Consider the following 25,845-nt stretch of genomic DNA (forward strand, 5'->3'; position numbering starts at 1 on the left):
ATCTGTATATATTAGAGTAAGATACATCAAAAAGTGAGCAATACTAACTACAGAGAAGAGCTCCCGCAGCTGTTCAGAGGAGACCTTCATAACTGTTTTCATCCCACTGTCTACCTAACATTTGCTGCTTTACAGAGGGCCGACTTACCAACAGAGCACTGTATAAGATGTATGAGATGACGGGCTCCTGCAAACGCTGGCCGCGCATGATCAGGCTTTTGACGAGTTCTGTGACAGAGCCGCCGTTGCACAGCTGGGAGGGGGACAGAGAAACACCGGTGACTCGTCCATCACTCACCATGCTAGATTGTGATTCATAAGAGGAGGACTAGCCCACACGTACGAGTTAGAGAAAGAAACACAGCATCCTATTTCAGCATGATAGCATCGACATTCCTGGAAGAGGGTTGCCATGACAAAAAGAGGAGGATTTCAATACTACTTGTGCATATAGATTTGAATCATTAAAGAATAAAGCATTCACATGAGTGAGGCCTAATAACATGTTTAGACCTTCCATTCCTCATTTTGAAACCTATATTGTTTTCTACTGCACACATTTACCAGCTGTCTTCTTTTCCCCCTCAATTCACTTCCACACTGGTAAGCTCCAATCCATCATCTCTCCTCTTAAAACAGTGATTTTTTTTATGTAAATGAGTTTTATTTGCCGTCACTTTGAACAAACTGAGGTGAGCGCCTAATAGCAAATAACGAAATGCTTCCAGCTGATGCTAAAACATCGACAAAGACTTAGCGAATTCTCCTCAGCATGTTTTTACTTTTGCATTCAACCATCACACATTTGCAGTACTGGTCTCTGCAGTCATCGGAACACATAACATGTACAAAGTACGGCCAGCAAACATGCAATACCACACCTTACAATATGATACACCCACTTAGTGTACTTCCCAATATGTAAAATCAACAAGTGAGAATCATTACCACTCATGTTTGCAAACAATAGAAAGACATACCATCTTACTAAGTACATAACTGTGCACTGCTGTAAAGCAAACTGTGAAACAAATCAAGTACGCTTAAGCATCTGTATGCAGACTCCCACTCATCCAGGTCTTTATAATCTTTAGTGCTTAAACAGAGGACAGCTGGAGAACTTCTGTGAAGAAGCCTTCAAGAATCAAGTCCAGGTGCCCTCTATTGAAGCACTTAGAATTGCTCTCCAGCATCTGAAATACTGCAAATAAGAAACATTATAAAGAGCTCACCTCGAGTACCAGCCAGAGCTGTCCACCGGATAACTTGTCTGACTTGTAAAACATGCCGTAAAACTTCACCACATTAGGGTGGTTGGACAGGGACCTCAGAATGTTGTATTCTGCCTCAATCTCCTCATCCACATCCTTTAAAAAGCAGGAGTAAACAATCAAATGTTTAAATGCAACCTTGCAAAAGATGCAATATAGTGACACATTCAATTACAGGCATACTTAAACATATAAGGCGATGGTTCATTTTCAGTATCAGCAGAAAAATAGTGAATATGTTAACTAAAATTGGAAAACTGAAAAAGATAGGGTTAAACCAATAACAAGAGGATGGGACAGGGTGGTGCGCTGAACTATTTCTGAGCTGCTTTTCTATCAAAGTAAATCTCACAGGGCAAGATCAACAGTCAGAGAGGCAGAATTTCTCTTCCTGGATGCCTGAGTGATAGTGTCAGCAGTCTAATCAGGGAAAGGAATGGGAGAGAAGGCAGCTTCATCTTCGTGGCCATCAGGGGAGCATCATGGTTGATACCGCTGCCAGGATGGGGCTTATTTCAGACACAATCACAGGCCTGCCTCAGACCAAGTCTAACTGCCACAGAATGCTGCCAATACTGGAATCACAGTGTTCTTATCACACAGACAAATGAACAAATATACAGAAAGGATACACCCATAGACACAGGAGCTACACTTTATGGGGCAACATCTTCACATACATCACCAGACACGTTAGCAAAAAAATCCAAAGGGGACATCTTCATATACATCACAGGGGCAAGGACAATTGCATTAAGGTAGAGAGGAGAAAAAAAACTGCCAACATACTCTGTTTGTATGGCCTGAATGCTGAGACAAGGTAAAATGAAAAATACAAAAGGTTTTAGTCTTTGCTTCTTTTCTTCAGCCATAATATAGGTACACCCAGCCAACTCACATATTAAGCAGAGTCCCAAAGAGGGATGAATATAGAGAATGAAAAAGCAAAGCACAGGCTGGAATAAAGCAATTAATAGGAATAGCTTTTTAATTCTAGAGGAATGGAAAGCGCTTGATTTTCAGGTGAGGTGATGAGAACCCAAAATTATTTGATTCCCCCGTTCTACACTAATGGCGTAACCAGTGGCAGCGGCTGATGGAAAGAAAGGCTTGAAATGAAACCACAAAGTCACTTTCTCACCTGATGGTGGTGCTGAGTATGAAAATTTAAGGTATCAGGAGTTACATTTCCTGGCAATCTCTCCAAGAGCTGCTGATATCCTTTGGTCTTGAACAAAAACGTGTATGTCTTTTAATTGAATACATTTTGTACTTTTTGCTTTAAACTACAGGATAGTTGTTTTTTTTTTTTTCATTCTACCTACCTGTCAAGTAAGCTGGGAATGATTGTGCTAAAGAGTGTCCTGATAAATTATACTCTTAAAAAAAAAAAAAAACATTTGATAGCTGTAACACTGCATGGCTCTTTTTCCAGGATGCAGACCCTAATGTTTTATACAACAAACAACATGCAGTAGCCACATGGGTTCTGAATTCTGCAAGAGGGTGAAAAGTAAACAAGCTTTTTTCTGACTCACATTGATCGGATCCAGTACTTTCACCGCTGCCTGACTGCCGTCCTTTTTGTTGGTCACTCTGTAGACTTTGCCATACGTTCCTTTACCAATGGTCTCAACTATATCCCAGTCACCCGAGGGATCGCCAAGGTTCTCCAGGCCAATCATGCTGGACTTGTAGGGATACAGTCCATAAAATGACCTCCTGAACAATAAAAACAATGCCCAAAAAAAAAACAATGTTTTTAAAAAAAAAAATTTTTTTTAGACCATCTTTAAATGTTGTGATTGTATAGTTTGTAGATGTAAACCAAAGGAAATGTTAGTCCTTTTCTAATGCTTATTACTCGGTACTGCAAACAGAAAGCTTGTTGTGAGTGACTGAACAGCCACATAACGCAGGGGACATACTTACACAGTGTCAGAGCAAGACAGAAAAGCACATTGTCTGCCACCTAGCTACAATGTAGAAACTGTGCACAAACCACCGGGCACGAAAAGCGAACACAGAGAGCAGCAAATATCTTCCCCCAGGTGTCCCTGTTCAGCCAAGTGTAATGACCACCAGGGAGCCACTCTCCAGGTTTAACAGGAACATTCAAAGCAAAAGCATAGTCGGTACCTGCAGGTGGAAATGACAGTACTTACATGGCAAATGTTATTTTCTTCTGACTCATCAGAGCTGAGAAAGGTTACAAGTAAAGAGTCTCTAGTGAGCATAATAGAACAACACCAATAGCAACGGCAAAAGCTTCCTCCAGAGGACGGGCAACAAGTGGCGTTTCACATAGACACTGAATTAGCCGTCTCCACAGGGACCTAGTCACTGCTGTGCCCGCTAAGAAGTGCAATCTTCTGAAGATCAATTGGATTGGTCAGAGATTAACTAACCTGAAGCGGTGAACCGTAACCACACTTCCAAACAAGCAGCTTCATGAAATGATTATCATGAGAGTTTCTTTATGAATCCATTTACACAATCAGCTATAAAGACTCATAATGATCAACAGAGATGGAAAGAGCTGCAGGTTTGTTTGACTTAAAACAACATAAAAGACCAATAATGCAGAGCTTTAACAGCTGAAACAACATGATGGATTAGGAATCCATGTTGCCACGTTGGAATACATCCATCCCATTTTTATAAAATGACACTTACCCTGACAAACTTGATGGAGAGGGATGTTTGTTTTCAATCTCACGGCTGGTCCCCTTGTCACAAACATGTTAATGCATCACAGAGGTTGAGTACCCCATAGAGATTGAAAGCGGTTTCAATTCTTTATTCTTTTTGGTGTTCAGCAAATTGATGTGAAAAATGATGATCAACCTGGACAACAGATTTATGAATCTCTCTGCATGCAGTGTGAGCAACAGCATGCAAATGGTTATTAGAAGGATATTCTGTTGAGATGCTCACATGTGCAGCACAGAGACATGAATGATATCCTTCTGTGTGTCCTTCAAGATGAAGCACGTTCAGGCATCAACAGTTAAAAATGTGCATGTTTACATCATACATTTAAATGAAAACATAGCAAATCACAAATAGTTTAAACAAGTCCCATCTTCAGACTAATAACCCACCACCGATAGTTCTAAAGGGTAATCGCCCATTGTGAACCTGCTGTGAATAATGCATCATACATGCGTTATTGTACAACAGGGTAAAAACACCTTTACTTCATATTTAGTATTGCTGTTCTGTTTTGTGACATAAACCCCGTGTGGAACACATCAACAGTCACTCGTTGTCAACACGCTCTCACAAACTTTTGTGACAAGATGGCTCATATTCCTCCACAGCAGCTTTTTGCCTCCGGTTACCTGCAGCAGCGGATGTCCGTCTATAATATTTTCCTAAAGCTTAAAAAAAATGATGCCGCAACTTGTATGATACTTCTTAGTAGCTAATGTGTATTACTGTAATGTAATTACATTACTGAACTATATGTGCGAAGCCTTTTAAAAAAGCCAGAGCAAAATTACAACCAAACATAATTTTAGGTTACCAAGACACAAAAACTCCTCTACTTTGGCTATTAATCATAAAAACATTTAGGCACAAGAGTATAACTATCTTGCATGTTTCTATTCATCATTCATTCAAGATTTGACTTTTTTTTTTTTAAATAAAAATAAAAAAAACACACTCACACACATCAAGAAGCTCCAAATGACAAATACCTGCTGCTGTGAATATGTCTGTCGGTGCCTCGCATCAAACTGCTCCAGACTAATTCAGCCAATCTATCAGGATTAATAATTTACCTGTAATCTGAAACCTGATCTGCACCTGCATTAAATATTCAGGTGGCAGATGTAGCCACTCATAAAGGTGGCTGATATGAAGCATCTCACGTTGCAGGCAGGTAACCAGGAAATTCATGATAGTTACAAGGTCATGTGACCTCTGTCAAGATCCTTTCAGCACATAATGTACTTTACATCTTCAGCTGCTGTGACTTCACATGTCGCTGCATTCAGACAACTTTTGAGACCTTCACTCTCTTGTAAGTCACATGATCAGTATTAAAAAACATCACCCGATGAAGATGTGGCAGCTGAAGAAGACAATAAGACATCTTGTACCTATGTATCTATGAGAGTTTATAAATGAGCCTGGGTCTGTTCCACCAGAGCGGCCACAGTAACAACCAAATGTTGCTGTAGCAATGAGTTCAAAGCCTCTGGGAATTAAAGAGAAAGAGGAAGACGATATGGATCAGCTGGGGAGAGCTTAAACATAGCCGATCGTCTTCCAACATGAGTTAAAATGCCTGTACATGTTTCAGTGCTTTAGTTTCCTGCTTTAAAAAAAAAGGGAAAACAAATAACCTTGCCCATCCAATCATCTTCTCATATGCAGCAGTCTGCGGAGCAGCAGCTGATGTCTACTGAAATAAGTTGATCAAAAACGTGGGTGAGTTATTTTAATGCATGTTTGTGTTTCCACACATATAAGAAGCTCTTAGTGAGTCGAGCGGTTCCACGAGTGTTGGTCAAGAGCCCTTTAAAATAACTCGTACATAAATTTAAGTGTTCAAACTCATTAGCTCAGTAAAAGCAGACCAAAGAACAACAAAAAAAGTCTTAATTAGGTTTACTTTCAGAATTGCATCTAATCACCTTCTTAACCATGTTCTTATTCCTGCATAACTCTAAAAAGTACAAAAGTAGTCTAAAATAGGGCTTTTAATCTTTGGCTGACCTGGTTTTAAACTGTATGTCAAGCAGTTGTGTATAGCAGAGGAGGTGATGACCCAAATGCAGTCTAAACCCCTGGAGAGAGGCAGGTTGAGGAAATTAATAAACCCTAAATAATTCACCTAAAACTGAAGGTGCTGCAATGGCAGTGAGTCTACAACATAAAAAGTCCAAGTCTGGCAAGGAAACACTAGCTTGGCATAAAAAGACAAACATACAACATGGAAAGGTGAAATAAAAAGGAAAAAAAGACAAGGAACTTGTAGGGAGAAAAGAAAATCCTGGGAGTATATATATATATATTATACAGTCTAATTATAGAATTTCTAATCAAGACAGTTCTGTAATATTTCTAGATAGCTGAGAAACAGCATAAACCCTAGATAGTGCTCTGAAGCACAGCTTAAGAACAGGACACCGCTGGTCCTCATCGGCAAGGCTCACATTACTGCGTTTCCCATTCTGTGTGTCAGCATGACAGAGACAGAAGTCGTATCTGCCTGTTTCAAAATGCTGGTCGCCGTTCTGGGAAATATCCATAGTCCTAATCTATGCATTGTATAAACTACACACAGGATCAGTGGAGTTCTGTTTTTCTTTTCTTTTTTTTAAAAAGTCGTAATGTTTGTGATAAATGCCCTCGGTGCTCCTCTTTTGCTCACAAGCATTTTCGTGTCTATCCACATAAGCATAGGTTTGAGGTGCTAACAGCTGTGGACTATGTGACAAGCTCCAGAACATCTTTGTCACAAGAAACAGTACGAAATGAAAGTGAGTAATCTTATTTTCTGCTTCCATCACACTCACACAATTCCACCCTCCCTGATAAAGCCTCATGGGAACTGCACTTGGTAAACCCTTTGGTAAGTCTGCAGAGAGAGAGAGAGAGAAAACTATAATCCCTTTTAAGGGGATATAAAGAGGCTTTGCAGTAAACCTCCACCAGCCACAAGCCTGGCCTGAAGCAGTGTGCCCTTGTTCTCACCGTCGTTGACCTCACACGACCACTGACACACTTCCCCCCCCAAACTTTAAATCTTAGCAGTGTGCCCGGATGAAAACTCAGGACACCCAAAAACCTCAACCTAATTAACAACAAAAGCCAGCATCATCACAATCTATCTAAAAACCCTGGTAAGGAATTAATCTCCGTCATCTAATCACAAACACCACAGCTGTGCCACCGCGTTTGATGCAGTGGAGTTACTGCACATGACAGAGTTACCGATTCTGTAAAAGGAACAAAACTGACTCAGAGGCAATATTCCAACTCCACTCCTCTGTGTTTCGGCATGCAAAACGCTCAATGCAAAGGCCTTTGTAACGGTATGACCGCAGCATTTTCTTATTCTCGTTCTTAACTGACCGTGCGTAACAGTGCAATTCAATTGCTGTCAGACTATTAAACTGTCAGGGGATGGCAAAATATGCAATATTTGAAATCCCCAATAATCATTTTGTTTCAAAATACCAAACAGAAGGGCTACTTTGCACTGAGGGTGTGCAGTCAGACTCAGCAGCTCTTTACCTAAAATCATATAACAGCATTTTCAATAAACAGAACTTTTCCGATGTCTTTGACGCTCTGTAATACTTTAAATACTAACCTTAGCATATTTATATAATTAAATTAAAGAATAACTATTTTCTTAATAAGTACAAGTAATTCAATTAGTGGTCATCACAATTGGCCGAGGACAACAGCTTATCAGGTTCATTTATTTACGGTTTGCATTGCTTGATTAGAAACGTGCAGGTGTAACTTTGAATTAAGAGACACAAATAACACCAAATTGGAAATGTTGAGAAGTGAAAGTTAATTCAAATTTTGTTGACCAAAGGCACTTTTGTGCAGATAATTCTCTTACCGGCAACCACCTTCAAAACAAAGCCCTGTTACTGAAACATGCCCCTCAAAATTAGTAGTCATCATAAATGATCACATGAACATATTGTCACTCTGTACATTGTTATTTTTTATGCAAAGCCCTCAATGGATATTTGCTGAGGTAATGCAGGTGGAGAACAGACAGACAAAACAGAGCAAAATGAGTGGAATATTTCACGCTGTAAAAATGATAGACTGGTGAGACACAAGACAACAGCTTGAAGGTTTAGGTGTGTGCCTTTTCAGATGAGAGAAGAGATTTCCTACCTCGACATCGCTGCCTTCGTACTTCCATCTCCAGCATCTGCAACACAAGGGAGTCTGTGTCAGTCATCAAATGACCTTTGCACTCTTCCATTTATGCAATATCTATGGGCCGACAACACTTATGGCTTGATGTCACCACCACACCAGCTTTGCATATAGCTTACCGTCCATAGCAACATATCCAAAGTGATTTCTCCGTTTACCTGGTAAAGGACTTTAATTATTAACAGGACAGACACCTGAGCATGTTGTCCTGCAAACCGGAAGCAGTAATCTGACTGACCACTATCACCTTATACAGCCCTCATTAGTCTATTCATACAGGGAGGTCTGTGGAGTAGCAGTTTGTACCCACCTGCACACGGAGTGATGCAGGAAATGTCCAGAGATGCCCGCCGGAGGACCGTCTGTATCACAAACATCTCCCAGCCTAAAACCTAGCTGAATCTCGATAGCTTTTCGCCTGGTTAAAATTCCTCCAGAGGTCCTCCTGCTACATCCTTTTTGTTTTTTCCTTTTCGCCTAATTAGCAGAAAACAGAGGCTTTGTGTTGCGATTGGTCATTATCCAGAGGGCCTCCCTTGTTTGTGAAGTTCAAACCAATTATCCGGCAAATACTCAGTCACATGGGAGGGAAACTTCTCTCAGAGCACCAGGACTGGTTTGATGAACTTGAAATTACTTCACATTGGACCTGTCAAGATTAAAGAACGTGTGGATAACAAAACTGTTTACGTGTTGTAATTCAGAGGTGTTCTGAGCAGAGAACCATTACAGTATGACAACATTCAGGAAACAAGGGAGAAGACGGGTCACTGTGTTTATATTTTATTCACATATTTTACATTTTGCATTAAATGTCCAAGTCATACTTCCTGGTCAAACTCAGAAAGTTTGAGTCAGCATCTACAGTAATGTACTGTATTCTCTCTTCATTCATACAGGAGAACACACAGAGGCTTTCAGTTACAATTTACACCCATTACTCATTGGCTGTTTGGTTGCGGTCATTTACAAAGTGGGTAATGTCAAAAAAAACCAGAAGAAGAAGGAAGGAGTAACCTGACAGAGAAGCAGCATGCATGAATTCAAAAAGGAAGATTTCTCAAGTGCTGACTTGCTCTTCGATGATTCCACAGTGCAGCACGACGCAGCCCGGCATCTCCAACCATACGGGGGGGGGGGGGGGTTTCAGCTGTATGCCATTTATCACTCTGAAAAATTCATCTTTGCAGGCACGACCGAGTGAAATTTCCTCTACTCCAGAAAGAAAGATGATAATCAGAAAATTATGTAGCTAAGACACTTAAATAATGGTTGCTTAAACAATGTCATGCACAGTGTATAACGGATACTCAAGCCTGATAATCCTGTAATGTCGGAATGCAACTATAAATCACAACTAGATGATGCACGAGAGAAAGATAGTCACAATAAATTACTCTGTACTGCATTTATGACTTGATAAAAGCATAAAAGGAGCAACCTTTTCTGACAGCACAGCAAGATCTATGACGAGTACTGGCATTTCTTCTCACAAGCAACTTTCATATCTTGAGAGAATACTCTGACAAACCTGATGTAATGTTTTTGCTCTCACATGGCGCTCAGTTTGCCAACGCAGCAGGACACAGAGTCTGCACAGTGACAATTCGTTAGAAGAAAGAAAAAAATGAAGGTATCCGTGGAGCAGTGAAAATGAAGACTGGATGATTCAGACAGCCTGAAGCTGTGTTAAAGTTGGTGTTTGAGTTTATTCTTCACAACCAACCAGAGGCAAAAAGCCGTGAAAACGCAGCACTGTGAGACCTGAAGTGGGTGAAATGTGGCGACCGCAAACCTCCTTCCACGTTAAAATGAGTTTGAGTCAACATTCCCAGCCATCTATTGTAAACTCAAAGCACAACCTTAGAAAAAAAAAAAGAAAATCCTCCACAAAAGTTAAAATTACTTAAACAAAGAGCAGCAGCATTTATTTAAATATCTAAAAATGTATTTTAAACAGCAAAAACAAAAGAAAAAAAAAATTCCTGAGGATGGATTGCAACTAGACCCAAAAAGAGATTCTTTGCTCGTTCGCAAATAAAAACTCGTGTGTTGATGGGTGGACTTGTCCTGCCGACCGTCACGTGACGGCGGACAACGAGTGTCGATTGCAATAACATCGCTACACTCATCAGGAGCTTGAAACTCATGCCAGCACAGCAGAGCACATTTTGATAAATAAACGGGATATGCAATAACATCATCATAAACGGTGCAAAAAGTAATCAAACTCTGCAGGGACATTTAGCACATGATATATAGATTTATGTATTTCTTTAAACCCAATAAATAAGACAGGCTTTAGTAGCCTGCTCCAAGCCAATTTAATTTCTGGGCAGAGTTGTGCTTTTTACTTTGATCTCACCCAATTCTGCATTTCCCTGCTGAAAACCACACAATTAATCACTTGAACACATACACACGTGTTAATCTTTTAGGCATGACTGTACACCAAACTTCACATAAACCAAAGGTGTGGCAGCAATACCCTCACCGGATGTTTGCGTTCATCACATCGAGAGTTCCCGGATAATTTTTTTTGATAAAGGCAGACACAAGCCAGGAAATAAAAAGAAAAACTTCTCCATCTTGGGTTGCGTTTCTTTTTTTTTTTTTTTTTCTTTTTTCTTTTTGAGGACTTTGGAAGATCTTAGAGTCCGTTATAGTGAGGCCCCCAACGCTTGTTGATGTGATCAAAGGTATGAGAAACCCACTGCTGCTCCAACACTCGATACCTCTCCTCACATAAGAAGAGAGGCTTGCCACGGCTGGAGGAAAACCAAAGAAAAACAAGAGTGAGGGGGATTTATTTACAGCCGCATCCAATCTAAAGACATATTTTCTACATACACAAGATAGATACATAAAAATGTATCTATCTTGTTATGGCATAATTTTTTTTTTCTTAACATAATAGCTGATGTTATAATGAGACAATGTAATAAGTTAAATGTTTCAGGTTTTAGTTGTAAAAACTGCCTGTAATCAATTAAATGAGGAGTATTCAAAGAGATAAGTACACCTACAAAGATTGAAGATTTTGTTATCTTTAATCTTTTTTCTACATTTAACTTTTCAAGTTATGTGATAATGCTTTTTTAAATAATAAAGTATGAAGTTCGCTGTACAATATGTGTGACTCGTGAGTGAGAGTTTTGCAACAGACCGTAAATCGCGATCCTCCTCTCCATGAGCATCGAGGTAAACGGAGCCCCACAGACAGAAACGATGTCCACGGATGATGATGATGACGGAGGCATTTATCAATAGAAAGATGCCTGTAGCTGCGCCACAATGTTGGGAGTGCTACGAAGAGACAAGTAAACCAGCTTTGAAATAACTGACAACATCAACATCAGCTGGAGATTTGGTGCCGTTTTGTCAACAGTTGTACGTGTCCTCATACAGCATGCTTTAAAATTCCCATGTAACAGCTAGTAGAGTGCAACTTGTTGCTGCACACTGAAGTGTTTCCTGTAAAAAAAAAAAAAAACAGGCAACAGAGGCCCCTGCTTCACTGAAAAAGCCCACATTGCTCTGATCGGACCCCTCTACAGGTCTGAGCTGGCACAGCCCGCCATTTTTCTCAAGTTTCGGCTAAAATGTGAAGATTGAGGAAAAACATTTAATTGGATTCAAAATTACTGTGCGATTATGAATAACCTTAAAATACCAACACCTACCAAATTACTTTCTCCATTATTGTGCCTCTATTTTGATTTGATTGGCCTATACAACAAAGTCTGTACCCAAGAAGACAGAACTGAATCCCATGAGGACTGTAAAGATAACTAATAAGTGGCAAAGTTTGAATAACTTTGAAAAACTTACCAAAACACATTCACAGATCCCCTGCTGTTTGCAGCAGACGCCTTTGAGACAGACGAAGGCGCCACAAACGAGGCAGAGAGCGGGGTCTTTTGGCACCTTTTTGCAGGCTGTGCAGGCCTTTCTGTGGTAGTACTGGAAGATGATATTGTAATTGTCGGGTAGCTGGAGAAGGCGAGGGGCCGCCCACTGAGGATCTTGGACCAGCAAGGTCTACGGAGAAGAGACACAGAGGTATGTAAAATAACTCCTTTTTAAATCGACCATGCAATCACTGTATACTAAGAAGGAAGCCATTCTATTTGGAGCACCTTCATGGTCTTTTCTAAATTCAGTAAAATAGCACAGTTCATCAACTTTCAAACCTTTATAAAAATCCTTTTTAGGAATTCATCCAGCTTCCACTGAATAAATCCAGCACGTCTTAGTTTTTATGGTGTCCTTCGCTTGGATACTAAAACACAATTTCCTACGTAAAGGATTTTGTCGACTCAATATAAATTGATATACAAGACACCTCCTTTTTCTCCCAAATGATGTACACCACCACAGATTACAGCAGTGCTAAAAAACAAGGGCATATGACATGCAGCCAGGTGTGCAGTCAGTCTTCCAAAAGACATTTGGAGAGTCACTGCAGCTATAGACCTTGTCAACCAAGGCTGGAACTAAATTCAAAATGTCAACTACACTTTAAATGCAGGAACCACTCTTCGCACATCCAAATCCTAAAATGTGGTTTGAACTGGCCGTGGCTGGGACAGTCTCTCAGGGCTTACGATATGCTCACATGCTTGATATCATTGTTTTCAAGTTGGCCAAATTCCTAAACATACCAGTGATTGCTCAGCATGCATCTGAGAGAGCCCTGTGACCTCAGCACACCACTGTGTCACCAAGTCAAAGGCGCTGACGGGCCACTCCAGACATGAGGCACTGTGCACGGTGTTGGAAGGCTGAGGGGCCGCAGGTAGCATCCCTAAACACACAGCCAAGGACGAGAACTCATCTTCCTCCTGAGGACAAATAAGAAAACGAGTGATTTCCCTCTAATCGACAGAAAAGATGTTCTCAAAAGTCCAGGAATGAGGCATAAATCTTGTAAAATAATACTTAAGGAATTAAGTATTATGTCTGATTATAATCAGACAGTAACACAGGAATGATTTGGGCATTCTTTCTGCAAAGATATAGGGGTAGTTTCAGCCGTTAGGGTGACATTTATGATAAAAACATACCAGGCAGCCAGTTAGGTTGTCCCCATAGAGGTGGTGCTGCAGAAGGCAGGAGAGGCGAAGGAAGGGCAGGCAGAACTGCTGGAGGCTGAACTCAATAGACTGTGGGGACCACACACTGGAGCTCAGCTGAAGAGGAAACAGCAGCATCACCTGATCAATAACCAACTAGCAGCCAGCTGATAATACAATGATGTATATCTCCCCTGGAGATTAGCAGATTTATTAGACCGAGTAGTAGAGAAATAATGGCCGATTTATAGTGAAGGAGAACATGAAAAAGAGCCATGCTGAAGGGAGGCAGGGAAGAGAGGGCATGCGATTGTCATCGAGGTTAAACTAAACAGTCGTCTTAGTGTCTCACCATTGTTGCTTCTTCCGCATTCACCTTGTAAACACTCTTGTCCTTTGAGAGCTCACTGATTACGTGACTGAGCAGCGCTTCGAAAGACTTTTCGGAATTTGCAGCATTCTGTGGCAGGAAAAAAAATCAAAGTTCACAGCTTTAAAATGTTATCATGCAAACACGGGAAAGAAAAAGATTTTCAATTGAGCGCAACGTGTAATCGCCTCATGATTTATAGAAAAAAATAAACGGAGACAGAAGATCATTAATCCATTAACTTTCAGCGGGCTCTTTCCCTGCTCTTACAGTGCCTTCTCTCCCTTTCCACTGATAAAGAGAAGAAGGGGTAATGCTATTACACCTGTGCAAGTAGGTGTTACGTAAACTGCAGCCAGTTGGAGGTTATTCCATATTTGCCTACATCGATAGGACCACAACAAGGCCTGCTCCACAGAAAAAGCTCGCCGAATTTTCCTCAGAATTTAATATAGTTGTGCCTTTTGATGTCTTTTTACCCAGTTGAGGGGAAAAAAATGTCTAAAAGATCAAGAATTTGGAAAGCGTCTCCTTGTGCTGGAGCCAGACTAATTGGATCATCTTTAAACTCTATCACCAACAGCAGTAATTGACAACGTGGTTTACAAAAGACGCACCTTGTTATAAGCCTTCCTAAACTCAAATAATTCCTTCTTTTTTTTGGGGGGGGGGGGGGGGGGGGGGGGGGGGGGGGGGGGGTGAAAAAACTAAACTAAAACAAAACCACGTAGGTTTCCATCACCTGGATTTACTGGCCGAACCTTACTGGCAAGCTAATCCAGAACATAACAAACTGTCCTTCCTACATGACACAAACTGACACGAATCTAAACTCAAACTGACAAATGCAGCGAAACATCGGCTTAATTGTAGTGCGAGTCGGAAATGACTCTCCAAGTCTCAGAGACTCCACCGGGATAAAACAGTATTCTCTCAAGAGATAAAGCTGTGTTTTTGTGATAGCGGCAGAGAGGAGAACTAAAGCGTAGGCCCACAGTCTCGTAGGGGCCCCCTGCTGGTTGACTGAAGCCCACGATGGCTAATGAGTCATGTCATTACACCTGTAAGCTATCACTCATGTCCTAACACATGATTATGTACGCCCTTCATGCGTTAATTAAACGACAAACAACAAAATTACTGATAACTAAGGGAAGAAAAAACAAACAAGCACAAAATTAATATACTATTATAAATGTATAAATAATGGTATCTTGACACTTGCTATCTAGTGTGAAATTCTCTAAAATATGAATGTTACATGTCAGAAAGTCAAGAGTCTAGAGCAAACAAACGGCTCTCTCACGCATCACATGTGCTGCACAAGAGATTATGATAATGTGTGAAGCAGGAAGCCAACAATTGTTACGTTACTATAATATCTGATAAGCAAAAATTAGATTATTGAATGTGTGCTCTGACAGAAACTCTGGTATTTTATACAGAGTAACAACTGAAGGCATTTATCAAGCTGAAGGGGGAAGAATATAAAACAGCAGCCTTATCTCATCCGCTGTCTTTTGTCATAGATTTATAGGGGAGGAATTTCAAGTCTACAGGCTTCCATCCTCTAGGCTCTGATGTTTCTTTAGACTGCATCATTTTCAGGTTAATTACAATGCGTTCCACCAACTACAGATGCTTTCCTTAAACTGAATCTAATATTCATACAAAAGGCCGCTTGTGAGCTCTAATGTACACTGAGGTGCAGTTGAAAGATACTAATACCCACTTTCATTAAAGATATAAACAGGAGTGTTTCAGCTGTTTGTCTTGGAGCCAGCGGCGCACTAATACAAACGTAGCAGACTTGAGACAGATAGTCAATTAATGCAACACTCTCGAACAAAAAAAAAAAAAAAAAAATTCAAGATAATGAAGATTGATGCTGTCGGCTGAGGAAGTCACAGAAATTAAACTGGGTTTAATAGAACTCAACAGAAAGACAAATGGTGCTTTGCTGTGGTGTGAGCTGGTTCTCAGAGAACAATCAGGGGAACTAATAGGTTTACCAGCAGGAAATGAAATTTTGGATTTTTACCATCCTTTGAAAATGTTTAGAACTGGAGAGATATTACGGCTACAACCATCAAGTGGTCCCATTTCCTGCTGTACATAATTAAAGTCTGTAGGGATGAAAAGCAAGAGGCGGGGGGGGGGGGGGGACGACACACACTGCTGCAGATAAAAATGAGCCCAAGCACGTGATTGAGCTAAGTCAGATCTCGGCTGATGCTGTGCGATTTCACTTTTACCTTTTTAAGTGCTCCAGACGTGACCCAGGCCTGCCGCTCCTCTGAGCTGAACTTGGTTGACAGTGCAGACAAAGCCTGAATGAACTGCAGGCTGTACAGCATCTTCACCACGCAGCTAAAGTGCTCTACACAGGGACAGAAGGTGACACCATGAGTATAAGCCATTACAAATTCACAAAGATCTCTGGCATTAAATGCTAGCTGAAGGATGGCGACTATTCACCGAGGCATTGTAACCTTCAGTCCTCAGTTGAGCTTCAGTGAAGAGTGTGAATAATAATTAGCGGAGTGTTACAGCTAGAAAATGTACAACGAAAGGTGTAAAAGGTGTTGCTTTGTTTTGGAGCACGAGGACTGCTGGCAGCTTTTATTTACAGGTAGAGGGAAGACTTTAAAAACCTCTCCACTCTCACTGTGAACAGCACATGTAAAAGACCTTTTGGGAATAGATGGTGCCAAAATGAGGTTTACAGTTTATGTCCTAGTTTATTACACATATTGATTAATGTCCCATATATAAAATAAATTAATATCCCTCTTCTTCCTATAAAATAAATTAATAAATAAATAAATCCACATTTTACAAGATCCTAATTGTCCCTGCCAACCATCCATCCTCATGAAATGATCTTCCAGTCAGGTCCAGAGGCGGCCTCGCGCATTTTCATGCGGAATGGCAAAGCTGATGAACATGCGGCAAGCCATCGATGGAAGGGCACACTAAAGAAGTGCAGCCCTCCCATCATCAGGGTTGTGTGTTCCTGATCCTCACAGCCAAAACAGCAACAGGAGCACAGATAAGAGATGTGAAATGCTTCTTCCCAGCACTCAGCCTGGATTACGACAGATAATAGGGCTGCACTTGTGAAGCAGCGCTGAAAAGGTCCCTACTCTCTTGTGGGGTCAAGATGCTTTGGGAGGGACTGTACCTTTACGCAGAGGCTGTGGCATAGTTAGCACAAAGATAATAAGGAGGGAAGGGACATCTCGAAACAGCATGGGGACCTCAGGTCTCTCCTCATCAAAGCCCCTGCAAAAAGACATGAAAGAGCTTTTCATCATTCAGAACGTCCTGCGTGTACTTCAAACAAGGTCAAAAAAAGCTAAACAAATTGACATTATTTACAAGCTAAAATGATTATGGTCATACGAATAAAGGGTTTTTGTGACCTTATGAATACAGTCAGTGTTTTGTGTGTCACATTTATTCTAAACAACCCTCCCCCTCAGAACATAAATGGCAATCAATAGATCAATAAATACATTTTTCCCCTTCAAATATATAGATTTTTTTTTCAACAAATGCCTGTGTTTTATTTTCAATACTTTCCCTAAATCGCTGCTGCTGCTCACTCTTGCTCACTAAGCCAGGAAGGAGGGGTCTAATCTGAAAGCTGTGTACGCAAATAAGAAATGAATACAGCTTGGAACATCTTTAAAAGGCGTTTGCTACTACCACTATCATCTCGCTTAGTACATGTAGTCCTGTCTTCAGAACAAAAATATCGAAAATCAGTTCAATAATTCAGCCCCAAGCCTTCGGAGAGAGTCTTCTTACATCAGCGTAAACAAAAAAAAAAAAATCTATATTTTTTTACACCCTTGTGGTGTGAGCGGGGCACAGTATTGGGGGGGAAATAGATAAAAGATAAACAGCAAAACACATTCACAGATCAGACCAGAGATAAAGATGAATGAAAAAAAAGCACAGAAAGGGTTTGCTGTATCTGCGATTTTGAATTTACAAATAAATAAAGAGCTTAAACAGACACACTCCTTTTCCATCCTCCAACATCTTTAATGCATCCCTGGTAACACATTCGGATTGTGCGCCATCTCCATTTACATGTCTTTTGTTGCTGTCTGTCTGTTGATGTCCTTGTCTTCATTCTACCCTTGAAAGGCTTCGGGGCTTTTGAACAACAGGAACTGCACTTAAAGAATAATACCTTCCATTACCCATCCACTCACCACTTAATTCTTCCGTGCGCTGGAAAGAAAGCTTAAAGGACAGAGCTTTCAATCCCGCATACTATCTATAGTTGCACACAAAAAAATTTAAGATTTTATTTCTTTTTCTTGGGGGGGGGGGGGGGGGGGGGGGGGGGGGGGGGGGTTCTCTCATTTAAAAATACAAGGTGAGACCATGTTTTTGCATTAATGGAGAAGCATCTCTCGCTGTCCTATTTAACAAGTCTAGATGAGGTCGACTGCCTAAGGGTGTCAATGACAGTGCTCCCTCCTGAACTCAAACAATGTATTTTTAAAAAGGCAAATTGGCCCAATGAGAATATTCTGTGCCTGCGAGCACTTCAATAGAAAGTGTAAAAGCTGTCTAATGCAACACTAACAGGGCGGAAAGACTGTTTAAGCTCATCCTGCTTTCTTTAGATGCTGATGGTACCATTTTTTACTGTGTCGTTTTAGAGAATCAAAGCTGAAATCCAAACATGTCGATGTATAAATAGCGTTCTTAGTATGTAGTTGTTATTTAAAAGGGGGGAAAAAAGCCAGCGTCAGTGTGTAAGCTGCTTTTTTGTATTTTGTTATACAGGTTTCTGTTGAAGCTAAGAGGACAGCTGGCAACTGAGACACCGTGCTGGTGTTGGTGTGGTACCGTTATTCTCAGTACAGTGAATTTGACAGGGTCGTTTCGCTCTCTGTGGAGTGCCCAGTAATTTGCCAGATGCAGCAATTATTGGTATCTATGGAAACCGCGCATGGTCCCTTTTTCTGTTTTTAGCTCCTCTTTGTGTGGAGGCAAGGCTGTTCGGGGCAGGAGGAAATGGTGGCGTTTTGAGACAGGACAAAGTGGCACTCTGACTGTTAATGCTAATGTGAGGGTAAAACAGCGCGAGACGGTCGAGAGTGGAAAGTGTGAGCGATGTATAGATTTACTGTTAGTGAAGGTACTTATGAGAGAAAGTGACTCACTCTGCCTCTTTGTTTTGTGCAACCTGAGTCAACTTCGTCCACGGGTTGTAGGCTGAATCGATGCTGTACAGACGCATGTGCATTGCCAGCACATGGAACAGTTGATCTGAAACAGGTGAAAAGAAAACACTCCTGTTACACTCCTAAAGGATGTAAAAAGGAGCAAAACCAGAGGTAAATTCAACATCTTTTGTCACTGAAACAATAATGTAGAAGAGATGATAAAAGCACTTAAAGTGACTGCAGGCTAATGCCTGATAAAAAGCAGGCCAAGCCAGATGGATTCATGGTCGAGCCTGACAGCCTTAAGCAACTCCTTGGTAAGGCTACACCTGTTCGTTATGGAACTAATGGAACATGACAAAGACCCCCGGTGCACACACAAGCTCACAGTTGCCCACTGGCTTCGATGAGCAGGACACCACAAAACCTTAGTTGTTTTTGTCTGGAGATAACCTGCAAAATTCATGGGATTACAACATGGCACAAAAGACCAGAAGATGGCCTCTTTTTAGATGAAAAGGAACATATTTCAAGAAATATTCTCATCTTTCTTATTAGTCCTGATATAAACTAACCCACTTATCCAAATAATTCACTCAACCCAAGTTCTTATTTAGTTAGCAATTAAAACCGAATGGGTGCTTTAGATTAAAAGCAAATATGAACCATATTTTAAATCAGTGTCTCAAAAATCACCAAATTAATCAAGTTTTCTTGTTATGTAAATGCAACAGCTTTCTGTTCAACTTTTCTAATCAACCACATTAATCCCATTTGAAATTGCTTTGTGGTAAATTGTGATGGTGTAATGCAGCAAAGTGCTTCAAATAATGGGAATTGTCCATATTTGGAGCAACACTGCCCTCCAGAGGCAAAAACACAGGAAAGAGAAAGGAAAGTGTCTGTCAGTCTCTGGTTGCATCCAATTTGTCTTCACTACAGCTCGTTTCCCCTCTCTACCATCACTCCAACAAGCAAACTGGGAGAGGCAACTAAAGCAGGGAAGAAAAGTGTTTGAGACATAAAGGAAAGGTGAATCAAATCATGCCTATCATTTCAAATGTTACCGCTGAACAGTTCAAAAGGTACACACACACACTACGATATACAGAAATATCTATTCCAGGTTTCATGCCCAATATCCATTTACAATTGTTTGTCCAGAGGAGTCAAGTTGAAGTAAAACAACCTGTTTTCTTGTGTGATAAAAACAAATGAAGACTAATGAGGTGGCAAAGTGTGTCGTCCTGCTCTCAAGTAAAGAGGAAAAACTTATGTTGTGACCAGCAGACAGGAAATCTTCTTTTTTTAAACTTCCAGAGCATAAGATCATATATTGGTCTTAAAGTAAAAATATCTCACCCACATGAAACACTAAAGGGGATGAAACAATGAAAATACAGCTGCCATTCATACATACTGCAAGTCTGCACATCTGAGGTCAACGTGATTTGCCTTTACACTCCCTGCACAGTACCAGCCACATAATCCCCAAGGTTAATTCTAATATTTGCAGTAAAAAGGACCAAAGCTATTTGAAGGTTAGACTAAATCGTTTTTGATTTGGCTTATTCCAAAGCAGCTGAAGACAGCTTGTTTCTGTAGTCAACTATAGCCTCATCAGTTTACCCAAGAAGTGCCCTTAGGGAAACAGGCTTAGGAGCCCCAGGGGCTCTTACTGTGGGCCTTTTCCTTTAAATCCACTTCCCTAAGAAGAATGAACACTAATGTACTGCAACTGAGTAAATTTGGTGTCGGCATGGCTAGACGGTTAATGTAGCTCATAAATGGTCAACTTCCAGTGTGAAATCTCTTTTCAGTTACTAATGGATAACAGGCCATTTAACTGCAGCAGCCGCAACTTTGACGATACAATAAGATATACAAAAATTGGGTGTAGTCTGCAAAGCAAACGGAAACCTGATTATATTTAAACTATCTCCTTATCAATTATTTTAACGTACATTTTTCAGTAGTTAGCAACTTATATTAATGTTTAGCTTTTCATTTGCGAGGTTCGCAGGTTCTGACTCACAAACAATTTAACAAAGTGTTAAGTGACATCTTAAAAAGCAGGTTTCAATGACCCTGCGTCACATAAAGCATATCTTTAAAAAAAAGTACAACACTGCAGGTCACTGAAATCCACACTCTTTGTTCTTATTATACAGGAGACAAAATTAGTGTTAGTGAGAAAAGGGAATATGTCACTTGCTCACTAAATGTCCTTCTGATGGAATATTACCATCAAGCCAGAGGTGTTTGTTTTGGCATTAATAATAATTAATCAATGTAAAAGAAATAAAATGTGAGGAGAAAGAGGCAATTACTCACTCAGACATGAACGTTTGGCAGCTGCACTTGCTCCTCCAGAGCACAAGTTTCCTCCCCGATGCACAAGTTCCAACTCCAAGTTGGTCCTGAGGTGACAAAGGAGTTTAGATTAGCAAAACATGCAAATATTAGTGAGTTCAGCGGCTGCATATTATAAACCTCAACACACCCCTTCAGATATGACAAACCTACTATAACTGTATACACATGCGGTATTACAAATAAGCAATAGAACTAACAGGGTTAGCCTTTATCATCGGTTTGCTTTTCTCTTACTCTACGTGCTTGCATTCACTGTACTGAACACAATTCAATTCCAATAAAACCTTCTTTGCATTTCTCCGTTTCTCCTATCAGACAATAGTCTTAACCAGTGACTGTATTTAGTGTGTTGACTGGTTGGTCAAAGTTGAAAATGACAAAAAGTGGTGTCCGAGCTTTGATTTTGGCTACATTCACATTTAAAATGATCACCAAGACAAATGAACTTTGGATGCGCTGCTCGCTGCTGCCGGTCAGTTGAATGTGTTGCTGCATTTTACTGGGGCGGATGTAGAGGTGAAGAGGAAAAAGCATGGATTTTTCAGTGACTGTCTTTTGGCAAACCTCTGCAACAGAGAGTCGAAGCAGTTCGTCCAGGAGGTGACACAGTTTGACACTGGTTGGCTTTTTGGGAGAAGTTTTTAGTGTGTGCAGCTCACCGTGTTGCTCACATACTCAGAGGAAAGGCTAAAGTGGGGCTGAGCTGTTAGAGAGAGAGAGTTCTAATCGCTGACTTTACGAAATAAAAAGCATAAGAATAGATCAGTATTAACGAAAAAGTTGATGCACCTCCCAGCCCTATTTGCTGGTGATTGGTTAAAGGAAAACAAAAAACACCCCGAAGGAAATTCAGTTGAATAAAGTCACCTTCAAGCATTAGTGTAATACGTCAACAACTCAGTTTCTGAAAAATGATCATTAGGCCTCATCAAACAAACCTCTTCATTTCCCCTTTTAAGCTTTTTGGAAAAGATATCTGGTAATTGTTCACCCGAAACACTTGTTTATGTATCGATATCAGTGCTGTGTTTTTGTCATTTTCTTAAACCAAAACATGAATTTCAGAAAACAACTAAATGTTCACGTTTCATTCAAAAAAAAAAAAAAAAGCATCAACTTTGGTGCAGTATTCCTCACTGTGAGACTGCAGAGAGAGTGCATGTGTTTGACGGAGGGTGTGGGTATTAGTATAAATGTCTGTATTATCACATTCAGCTTTTGGTTATGCACCCTGCCCTTTTCAACTATTTGATTTGGAAGAAAGATACAGCCAAGTCGAACCATTTGCTATTAATGCGCCTGTTTTGCAGCAGCAGCTCTGTATCAAATAAATTAGTCGTCTCGGAGTGAATTTGCCCAAGCTGAAGCATTACCATTTAAACTCTTCCGACTACAGTTCATTCAAAATCTGAAATGTGTTTCCCATAAAAATCCTAACATACATCACTTCCAAATATCAATTCTGCTATTCAAAAACAGAGATCAAATAAACTCAAACCTTTACCAATGTACATAGATGGTGAAAACAGATAAGGATTGCTAGAACAAGACTGATCTGTGGCCGCATCATCCTACCGCTGGCCATTTCTTCCTATGGGTCTCAGAGGAGGGGGCAAATCTTTGGCTTTCCTGGGAGAAAAAGCAATTTCACATAGATAATGCAGCTACGGTGAAGCTCCATCTGGCTTTTGCTGATAAGAGCACCTCTGTGACAGAGGAATTTTCCACTCCTCAGGCAATTTGCGCTGTTCAATGAACTTCAGAAAGCCAATGGGCACGCAGACACTCTTAAGGGATCACTCTTAGTCCTTAGCCTAAGCAAAGACAACTATAGCTTTGGGTGGGCAAAAGGCCTGAACGGTAATACAACACGTAGGGCAGAGTTGTCGGGAATCAGAGTGATGTGGAGTCAGTGAGGTGATAGGTGATGGTGGTGAGAGTAATTTATTTTGCCTGCCAATCTCTTAAGAAGACATAAAACTGTGAAAAGGACTGTGCAATTCCTCAAATCGGGTCCATTAGATTTTGTTTTTGTGGTTTAAGGGTCACATTCAATGAAGAATTCTGGGCTGAGTAAAACTGAGGTGTCTTAGACAACCAAAGTCTATTAAAAAAAAAAAGCAATTGAAGAGTATTTATCAGTGACTAACCAGAAGAATATGTGATAAAGCATGCTTAATGAAGACAAAGTGAAAGTCCTAAAGATTTTGTCTGGGAAGACTCGGGTGGTAATGACAGACCAAGATTTACTACCATATATTCCAGACTAAAATAACAAAGCTGTTTCAATGCGGCCTAGTTTTAGGGAGGCTTCAAGGACCGACACAAGAGTGTAACAGCATGAAGTAAATAAATCAAACCCAAATACACACTATAGTAAGCAAGTAATGTGTGCATGGATTGCTTTCCAGGATGCTACGTCATGAAACCTCACAGAAAAAAGATCCTTCATCCAAATGCTTTTTAATAAATGAAACACTTAGCATACATGCTAAGCTGTGACTAATATTCAGAAATATTTCCTTTGGAATCTATGCTCAAAAGAGAGAGATGGGAAAAAAAAAACTGTTCCATTTAATGTTCTTTTTTTTCTCTCCAAGCACTTCAGTGTGACATTTTAACCTTTATAAATGAAACTGAGATTTAGTGGTTTAGAAAAAAAAAATTGAACAACTCTTCACAAAGCCAAAATAATGACTTTTTGAAGAGTTGTTCAATTGTTTCCCAGTGAGGTGATTGGCACTCTTTAAAACGCACACAATCCTTTGTGCACATTTGAGATGCTGCAGTCAGAAGATGTTTCGATGCCAGCGCTATATGCCCTTCTGACCAGTGGGACGCTGACCAGTTCACTCACAGAAACCCTTCTAAGAGCTGTTGCTCAGAGTTTAATAAAAAATGTTTAAAAAAAGGCCCATCCAAGTAAACCCCATCGTGAACCTGTCCTTACCTTGCCACTGAATACATGAAGAGGAAATCATTGTCAGGGGATCCAGGGTTCTTGCCATAGTCCATGTACTTTTTCTGGGTAGTGTTCTTGATGTCTTTAATTACCAGCTCCATCTCTTTACTCAAGTTGGACTCCGTCTTAAGGAAGATGAACATAATGAAGTCAAAAATACCTTTCTGTCTGGGATAAACTGTTCTAGGCTAACATATGGATAAAAAAAACATTTGTTACGGTAAATATCAACAAAAGATTTTTGCTTTACTGAACACTGTGTTTTTGGATAAAACACACAGCCACAACTCTCCCGACACGACTCTGGACTAATACAATCCACATTTTATCAATTTATTCACCCTTCTTTTGAATCAGATGTTTATGCAAAATTCGTTCAGGAAACTTCTGATTCTTCAGTTGTGGCTGAAATGTGTTTGTTAAGTTTGGTAGTGAATAAATGTACATCAGGTTCCCCGAGTCTGAGTGAAAATTTGTTCCAAATGTGATCAAAGCTGCATTACAGCAGTCCTAAGACTGGACCGGACAAACAGAAGCTCTAATGCCTCTGGTCAGGGATAAACTATGCAAACTAATATAACTAAAAAAAAAATGCATCTATTCATGTGTCACACAATCAGAAAACATACGCTCCAAGAAAGGAAAGTGTTTGATGAAATCGGATCAACACTCCCTACAACTTAGAAAAGATGATTGATTCCAACAACGTGTTTAGAGTAAACATATTGAACCGAACACAACAGCTGATCATAATGACACATTTCTGGCCTCGATGTAAAAACTTACTGGAAAAAGGCCAAGTTTCTCCTGGAGATCTTCCACCTCTTTTACAAGAACACATGTCTTCTTGTTTGTGGGTGAGTGCCATGCACCAGCATCTGTGCCACGACCAGGGCGACAGGGAAGTACACTGTTGGCAAACTGCCGACACAGTGGACACGTAAACTCACCCTTGTCAACAGAAAAACCCTGGAGGACCTGGTCATTCTGGAAGGAAAGAAGAAAAAAAGAAAAAAAAAAAAGAAACATTTATTCAAACTCAAAACTACAGAGACGACTCGATGTTTTGAAATTAATCTTAATGAAAACATACATCACTGATCAATTTCTGAAGGCCTAATTCGGTAACAAATCTGACCGGCTCATGTCTTTCAATGGTCCTCAAAAAACAAGAAGCTAAGGCTCTAATGATTAAATGGATTCAGAATTTCGTTTTTATTGTTCTTTATTAAATGTTCCTAATTTTGTAGGCCAACATTTAAAAGGAAGGCACTTCAACAGCTACAAAACAAAAAGTCTGGTGTTAAATTAATGATATAAAATATCATTAATTATCTTTTTTAAACCAAGTAATCGTTTAAGAAGTTCAGGCTTGTCCTTACCCTCAGAGACTCCATGTATGACTTATGGCAATCTATATGCAAAGTGTGTCCACAGGTCTGGACATAGACACCCCCATCCCAGCCTATAGACACGGACTGCAAACAAGAACTCTGCAGAATCCATAGAAAAAACAAAAATATGTCACATCATTAGAGTCTGCAATCATTGTTGATCTTCTTCTTGCTACAGCCAACTCAACTGGCTGTGTATCACTGTTTTCCAGCAGCGACGCAAATTAGCAAATGCACCACGATAAACCAGCTGGGCCGACTCCATTAACAGTAAAACTTTA

The 25,845-nt window shown here is 40.2% G+C and overlaps 2 protein-coding genes across 3 annotated transcripts in view; both read right to left on the reverse strand.

Moving 5' to 3' along the window:
- myo3b (myosin IIIB) overlaps nucleotides 1–8,543 on the reverse strand; it is a 63,027-nt gene extending 54,484 nt beyond the window's left edge. The window contains exons 1-5 of the mRNA XM_072397076.1: nucleotides 8,506–8,543; nucleotides 8,151–8,187; nucleotides 2,810–2,993; nucleotides 1,233–1,367; nucleotides 149–253 (exon numbers count right to left, since the gene is read on the reverse strand). Coding sequence (XP_072253177.1) covers nucleotides 149–253; nucleotides 1,233–1,367; nucleotides 2,810–2,993; nucleotides 8,151–8,158 — 432 coding nt within the window. The 5' untranslated portion in view covers nucleotides 8,159–8,187; nucleotides 8,506–8,543. The remainder of the gene's footprint in view (nucleotides 1–148; nucleotides 254–1,232; nucleotides 1,368–2,809; nucleotides 2,994–8,150; nucleotides 8,188–8,505) is intronic.
- A 419-nt stretch (nucleotides 8,544–8,962) lies between these two features.
- The window catches only part of ubr3 (ubiquitin protein ligase E3 component n-recognin 3), a 38,437-nt gene continuing 21,554 nt past the window's right edge, over nucleotides 8,963–25,845 (reverse strand). For both annotated transcript variants that reach the window (XM_072397072.1, XM_072397071.1), the window contains 13 exons: nucleotides 25,553–25,663; nucleotides 24,957–25,157; nucleotides 24,159–24,295; nucleotides 21,167–21,252; nucleotides 18,830–18,935; nucleotides 16,825–16,925; nucleotides 15,896–16,020; nucleotides 13,623–13,730; nucleotides 13,262–13,387; nucleotides 12,860–13,039; nucleotides 12,027–12,236; nucleotides 11,362–11,501; nucleotides 8,963–10,963 (listed from right to left, as the gene is read on the reverse strand). In XM_072397072.1, the coding sequence (XP_072253173.1) occupies nucleotides 10,846–10,963; nucleotides 11,362–11,501; nucleotides 12,027–12,236; nucleotides 12,860–13,039; nucleotides 13,262–13,387; nucleotides 13,623–13,730; nucleotides 15,896–16,020; nucleotides 16,825–16,925; nucleotides 18,830–18,935; nucleotides 21,167–21,252; nucleotides 24,159–24,295; nucleotides 24,957–25,157; nucleotides 25,553–25,663 (1,749 nt within the window). In that variant the 3' untranslated portion in view covers nucleotides 8,963–10,845. The remainder of the gene's footprint in view (nucleotides 10,964–11,361; nucleotides 11,502–12,026; nucleotides 12,237–12,859; nucleotides 13,040–13,261; nucleotides 13,388–13,622; nucleotides 13,731–15,895; nucleotides 16,021–16,824; nucleotides 16,926–18,829; nucleotides 18,936–21,166; nucleotides 21,253–24,158; nucleotides 24,296–24,956; nucleotides 25,158–25,552; nucleotides 25,664–25,845) is intronic.

This window comes from Leuresthes tenuis, unplaced genomic scaffold, assembly GCF_036924035.1.
Source record: "Leuresthes tenuis unplaced genomic scaffold, fLeuTen1.0.hap1 SCAF_12, whole genome shotgun sequence".
Classification (NCBI taxonomy): Eukaryota; Metazoa; Chordata; class Actinopteri; order Atheriniformes; family Atherinopsidae; genus Leuresthes; species Leuresthes tenuis.